This window comes from Lissotriton vulgaris, chromosome 9 (genome assembly GCF_964263255.1).
Source record: "Lissotriton vulgaris chromosome 9, aLisVul1.2, whole genome shotgun sequence".
Taxonomy (NCBI): Eukaryota; Metazoa; Chordata; class Amphibia; order Caudata; family Salamandridae; genus Lissotriton; species Lissotriton vulgaris.
In genome coordinates this window covers 599366364-599373776 of record NC_141697.1, presented here as the reverse complement: position 1 = coordinate 599373776, position 7413 = coordinate 599366364, and the positions used below count along the sequence as shown (strand labels likewise).

General features: G+C 43.6%; 1 protein-coding gene across 1 annotated transcript in view; it reads left to right on the top strand.

Moving 5' to 3' along the window:
- The first annotated feature begins 1662 nt into the window (after nucleotides 1-1662).
- RTN1 (reticulon 1) overlaps nucleotides 1663-7413 on the top strand; it is a 648513-nt gene continuing 642762 nt past the window's right edge. The window contains exon 1 of the mRNA XM_086938209.1: nucleotides 1663-2033. Coding sequence (XP_086794335.1) covers nucleotides 1778-2033 — 256 coding nt within the window. The 5' untranslated portion in view covers nucleotides 1663-1777. The remainder of the gene's footprint in view (nucleotides 2034-7413) is intronic.

Below are 7413 nucleotides of genomic sequence, written 5' to 3'. Positions count from 1 at the left end.
TGCGACGTTCCACAGGGCTCCTCCCCCTCACCTCTACTCCTTAACTTGTATATTCTTCGCCTGATTTTAGCCTTGCGGAAGCGAAAGGTTGTTGTGTACAACTATGCCGAAGACCTCCAGGTGATCTTTAACATTAATCCGTCAGCTTCATCTATCACTAACTTTCAATCCATAATGAACTTCATCAGTGATTGGATGAATGCTAACCAACTTAAACTAAACCCAGATAAAAGAGAGTTTATTCTCACTGGTGGTTTGGTTAACCCATGGAATTCCAGCTTTTGGCCCCTATCTCTAGGGAGCCCACCAGTAAAAAGCCTGGGAATTATGATCAGCAATGATCTTACCCCGAAGGCCCAGGTCAGCTCAGTGGTCTCAGCATGCTTTTTACATCTTCACAGAATCCGAAAAATCACCAGATTCCTCTCCACCGAAGCCCTGACCTAAGTGGTTTTCGCACTGGTTATCTCGCATATTGATTACGCCAATTCCCTGTACGTTGGTATACCTGCATACCAAATACATCGCCTGCAACGGGTCCAGAACCAGGCAGCCAGACTCATTCTTGGACAGCCAAGGCACTCCCACGTGAAACCACTGTTGAAAAGCCTTCATTGCCTTGCCATACCCCAACGCTTTCTGTTTAAGATGGGCTGTACCATCCACAATGCCCTGTCAGGAAGTGATCCCGCCTTTATTGCTCTAAACATTCAGCGGTATCTCCCCTCTCGTGATCTACGCTCCTCTAATAAGAACTTGCTGGTCTCCCATTCTTCTAAATGGAAGAAACATGGTGGCCTTAGATACACGTCCCTGGCCCCTCAAGTTTGAAATGCCCTCCCTCTCTATCTGCGCATGGTGGACTCCTACACTCAATTTAGGAAATCACTCAAAACTTGGCTCTTCTCCCACACTTACAATTGACACCCATTTACTGTCTGGTATTGCCACCGTTCTGCCCATAGCGCCAAGAAACCGTTCGGTGAACGTGTGCTCTAGAAATTAATTTTAACATAACATAACAGACTTTCATTGAACTTCGACTAAATGGGGGCTCCTGAAGAGATTTTTTAAGGCATGGGCAAAGTGTACAATTGCCCAGGGCCTCCACCTTCCAGGGGGGCCCATGGAAAGTGAACTTTTTCTCTCTCTTATAATATTTCGCTGTTTCAACCTTAAACATATAATCCAATATTGTTTGGGATCACAGGGATTAAATTAGTGGAATATTGGTCATAAAATTTGAAGTTGTTGCGAGCAGGAGCCCCCGAAATCTTACTTGCCCGGGGCCCCCAAAATTCTTTACACAACACTGGCCACCTGACAGAATTGGGGGACCCCCTCCCTGCGCTGCATGGGTCTCCAGGGGTCTGCATTACACTGGCCATTGTAGAGATGTATGGATCCCTGGGGCAAGACATATTTTGGTACCCTTGTTTGCACCAACTTTTCATTCTATTGCCCATTCTGTGCTATTTTAAGGTCGTTTTATGCCAAACAAGATTGTGTTATGCGTTAAACTTTCAGGGACGCGGTCACATGCCTGCCAAGCGCCGTTTCTTAAGAGTTAACCAGCAGGGGATCCATCCCCAGTCGGTTTCTATGATAAGCCAGCCAGGGGCTGACGTCAGGACGGAGATACTGAAACCAAACAGGCCATTTTCACCTGCGTAACGCTCTACTGGAGAGGGTGCGCAGCCAGCTGCGGGTGAGAGAGGCTGGAAGCGACGCTCCCCCCAGGATTCGGGTGCCTGCCGACCTCCAGCCCGCTCCCATCATGTCCGGAGAGGATTCGCTCGGCTCAGGGGCGCGGTGGTACTCTGCGGGAGAGGAGGAGGCTCGAGCCGCACTAGCGGGACTGACTGGGAGCAGCGAACAGGCGGCGACCGGTGCTGGTAGCCACCGTAGCCCGGGGATCTGGGACCAGCCGCCGCCACTGCATCCGGGGAAGGACGAGGAGGGGCAGAGGTACCCAGGGAATTGGGACCAGGAGCGGCGCCCGCCAGCAGTCACCATGGAGACTGCATCCACAGGTACCCGGACAGAGCGCGCGCAGCTTCCCGTTATTAGAAAGCCGTTCTCGTTATGTAATTGATACCTGTGCACAAATATAGTACAGCGGATGCCAGCGCACTTTGCGTGTCAGCATCGTTGTTTTTAAATGAGAGCCACGTCTTCGGACATATTCTGTGTAGTGTGTAGCTTCATTACAGTGCCATTTTAAAAGGAACTGTGCAAAGAGCCACAATGCACCTGGATTTTATAATGCAAGCAAACAGTGCAGCTAAAATAAGATGCTGCTTTTGCGTCTACGTCCCAAAAAGTTCGCTGGCATTCTCTGTTCTCATTGGTGCAAGGGCTTCCATCTCTGCTGGTGTCTCCCCAAAACCCCTCCTTTCCGCTATATTGAGACAGATTCCGGAGCTGTGTAAATGTATTGAGCCCGGAGCTGGAAACATCTTCCTTTTTTTTATCACCACCCACCCGTGAGGAAATAACGCACCTCCAAGAATTAACACAGCCAGGTTGTCCTGAACTTCTCAAACTCTCACTGCCAGATAACCTGCATTTTGGGGTCTTCCCGTGCACTTAACCTATGCCATGCCATTAAGACTCCCACGGGCAAATTAGAGTAGATGTAAACACTAAGTAAAGGTAATTAAAAACACCGTGTTCGGTGTGTTTCCATCTGCCACCTTCACTCTCCGTAAATGCATTTGTGAATATTTACTGGAGTTGACCCAAATATTGTTCAGCAATGTTACATTGAGGGCACACGTGCATCTGCATAAGTGTAAATAAAAAAAGCACGTTTTTTTAATAGTGTTCCAAACACAGAATTCAGTCACACTTAAAAATCTATAAGAAATAATGTTTATTTTTAAGCATTACTTTTAACGTTTACTCTAGAAGAGAAGGCTGTAAAAACATTTGTGTCCGCCAATGTTTTGATCAGGCCCTGACACATTCATATTTCACATCTTGGTAATATGTTCCTTTGCTTTAATTAGCCTCTAAGCATGACCATTAATTCCAGAAAAAACAGGAAAGCATCAAAACATGCATCATCGATGTTTGTTTAGTTCCCGTTCGCTCCATGAACAACAAACGAAATCTGAATCTTCTGAATAAGGCCCATTGAAAACTGAACAATGCAGAAAATAGCTGTCAAACACAACATTTCTGCAGGCAGAAGTGCTACTGAGGCAGCCATCTTCTGTAAAGCACCACCATCTAACTAATATACAATATTTTCTTTTCTTTGTACAAGCAATCAACCAGTACAGTCCAGGTTTTCACTTGCTGTTTTCTTCTCTCTCTCTCTCTCTCTCTCTCTCTCTCTCTCTCTCTCTCTCTGTTGTGGGTTTACGCCGCGCCTCTCTGTTGTTTATGTATAACTACTGCAATAACTTTGCAGTATTCCTTGCTCACGTATTGTTTTGCATTTCTACTGAATTTCGAATTGACATACAGATATATACAGAATGTTTGCGTCATCAGGCCTACTTAAGAAACGATTACATAATCACCCTTGGTTCTTTCTTTAAACCTCAAACAAAGTAGAACATTTGCACATCTCCATATAACATCACAAAAGTAAAATGGAAGAATTGTCGACGCTAAGATCGTCTACGTGTGACATTGCAAAATGCAAGCCAGACTTCCGTCAAGGAAACACACGTGTCAAATGCAGGCGGTTTAAAAGGTTCCTGTCCACATGGGAGTGATTTGCTGAAAATAAAATACACGTCATACTTAGTGCGCAGAGGGGGACAAAATCCCTAAAGTATGTTCCAAAGACAGCTGTGCCTCGTTGAGTGTGAAACATCTTACAGTGCGGTTGACTATCTTGGCGAGAGCCACGTCATTGATCAAAATGTCACCTTGGGCTTTCACTATATTTGAACTGATAGTAATTTCCATGATAGAAGAATGTGCATATCTTATGGCCTATCTAAGTGCTTTTTAAAAAAAAAAATTTTTTATTGAGAAGAGCATTAGGTACATGATATACATTTTGCAAGTAACAAAGAAAACGATTATTGAAACCTTTTAAACATTAAATCGCTTCTTCTTTCCATGACAAGATTAAAAGAGATAAAACTGTAGCAGACAATGACATCATCAATAATTTAAGAAAAAGAGACAATGTGCAAAAGCCTGCAATAAAGTGCAACAGCAAAAAAAAGTGCAAATATTACAAAGTGAAACAGCCCAAAAAAGTTATAATGATTCTAAAGTGCAACCACAGAAGAAAAGTGCTAGTGCTCTGAATCGCAAAATCTGCTACAATTTCAACATCGATATCGATATCAAGTGTTAATCACCCCCCTTTAGCTTTTCTAAGTTTCCTAAAAACGTCCAGTTTTTTTTTATATCTTGATGGCTCCCACCCGACTTGCATATGCTTTTTCAAAATTACGAGTCCTAAGTGCTTTTCTTGTCAAGTGTGCCGGGACAATTTAAGGATTTTGGGGGCCCTGGGCCAAAAGTATTTTGGGGCCCCTGTTTGGAACAGTTTTGAATTTATAATCCAACTTCAGCACTTTCATGGCCTTTTTGACCAGGTCACCGACAGTGCACAGGCACACTCGTCCAAATCCTAAATGTGTTTACATATAATATTCAGGGACAGTGATGTGTGCTTTCAATGTTTTAACACAGCAGCAGTTCACTAATATTGCTGCAAATAATCTCTGTTACACCCTCCCATTTCCCATTTGTGAGGCCTGATGGATCTAAAATAAACTTTTTTTATAGATAATGCATGAAACATAAACACAACATTTCTCTGCAAAATGTCTGCAATAGACTCACCCACATCACCCACATTAAAAATAAATAAAAATAAAACGGTATTTAAAAAAATGTGTTTATCAATTATTTAAGGTCATCAGGACAAAACTCTCTCTAGAATAGACCTGGATCTATCAGGGGCCTCCTGAAAGACTGGGGCCCTGGCCTAGAGCCCACTTTGCCCATGCCTTAAAACGTCTCTGCATGTGTGTGGCACAGAGTTATGCTGTTGTCGTTTTACCTATGCATGTACTTGAAGCAAAAAGGAGCGAAGGATATGGCACATACACATAAGAGATGCCATGCAAGTGTGACGCAATTGGTCATGACTGTGGTCTTGCTAAAAGTCCCCTACCATTCAATATACTCCAGTCCAGGAAGAGTGGCACAGCTCTGATCAGCAAAGAGCATGGGAAGTTTACAAACAGCTGTGCTGTGCCAGGGTTAAAACAATAGCTTTGTGCTTTTTCCTGATTATCACACTTATTGGGAAATTGGTAGTAAACACTATGGGCCACATAAACAAAAGGTTTTAGTGGTCACAAACAGATAATTGAGCAGTTTGTGACTACTAAATAGCCTTTAACATGTACTAACCCTATTTTGCTAATCAGTAATTCATTACTGAATCACAAGATAGTGTTTGTAAGTTGGTATTAGGAAGGGGCTTGCTACGGGCATCCCTCAATAATAGCGAGTCGCTGGGGGACGTATGAATGTTATGCAACCGGAATGCGACTGCAAAACATTTGTAGTTTCCCACCAACTTCTAGTTTGCAGTAACCCATTCACAAATGGAAAGAGGGGTCCAAGAGGAACCCCTTCCCCTTCGCAAATGCAGGCGCAAACATGCTTTAGGAGCAGGCAGTGGACCCATGGACTACTGCCTACTCTTAAAAATGAAAAGAACACTTTTCATTTTTGTTTTTTAAATGCATCCCCTTTTCCCTTATTTTAACTCATACATTTATCCCACAAATCGAATTGTGTGTCAAGTCACCTCCCAAACATCAATTAGCAAAGTAAACCAGTTCAATAAGTAATGGGGCCCTCTCAATAATTGAGTTCTAGATCAATGAAAGGTTAAAGGGTTTTATTACTACATTTAAAAATAAGAGGTACAGAATCAATGCCATGAAGGCTCTCAGATGCAAAATTATACAGAGAATGCAAAAGCTGAAAATTATTTTTAGTCTCAAATAAGCAGCATAGTTAGAAAGAAATTGGACAGCATTCCTAGTAGCCCAGGGAAGTCTTCAAAAATCTCTTCTTCATCCACAAAATCAAGGAGTTCTTATACACAATTCTCGCATAAGAAAATAGTAAAAACTGGAAAATCACAATGGTGTCAGCAAAAGTATCACTTCTTTAGCAAATCAGAACACACGCAAAATAAACGTCATTAACCATTAAGTCCTCAGCTTAATTGTGTGCTCTATGGATTCTGTGGGGAGAGTATGTGAGTAGAGGGGAAACAGGAGTGAGTGACGAAGACGGCATTCATCTGGTCTAAAATTTTATTTTTTATGGAAACAATGGCATAACTAAAACACAATAATAAACACATTTCTACACATCATATGTAGCTTGTTTCAATTGCAATTATGTCAGTTCAGTGTATATATGTAACCTCAAGGTTAGAAAGACATTTTAATCATCATTATTAATACATAAAACAGAAATCTCGAAAAATAATTTAACAACGGCAGCACTGAACCCAATACCAATAGACATTGCGTTACACAAGAGTGTGGGATCAATCACAGGTCATGTTAAGGATCAATGGACACTGGGGATTGGTCATGGGCCTCTTGTAAGAGATGGGCTGGAGGGGTGCTCATGATTTTTTTTGGGTGAGGAGGAGAGAAATTTGCCAGATATAGGTGACTACCTACCAAACTTGGACAAGTTGACATTAATGGTTGAGAATGTTTTCAAGTAAACAGCTTGAGTCTCCACCTCATATTAAACCATTTTCCAAAATGGGGTCATCAATGTTCAGAGGTGAGCAAGGCATTTTGCAGACCCAGGCCCAGGCTGCTGTAGAATATTCCCCTTATTGGTTCTGTTTTGACAACACAGCTATCGCCAGATTCTATGTTATCAAAACGAAAAGAGCTGGGGGCATGGCTAGCAGACAATGAAGATGGCCGCAGCTTAGGTGAGCTCCAGACCTCCGGAGGCCGCATTCATCATCCGAGCATTAATCCGTGCCCACAACCTAGCGACTCCTGATGATCGAACTGCGAAGCCGAACGTCTCTGCCGTAAGAAGTGGGGCCTGCAACCACAGAACAGACCGGTGTTTCGGGTGCGCGCTTGCCCGGCAGGCACACCCGACGGCTACAGAACAACAGCGATCGGCGGTGAGGCGCGCTGTGCATCGGCCTCCCCCTCCTGACTCTGAGATCTCCCACTATGGGGCTCAGTGGCGAATGCTGAAAGAAAGCAGCTTGGAAATACTAAAACGTGTGCAGCCGATCAAGGTGGGTTCGCCGCTTGAACGGATCGAGGTCGGGATGGTGGCCTAATAGACGCTTGCGCTAGAACGAATGCGCATACAGGGCCGAGGTACAGGGGCCCACCCAACACCGGATCCTGACTGCGGGACTCTGAA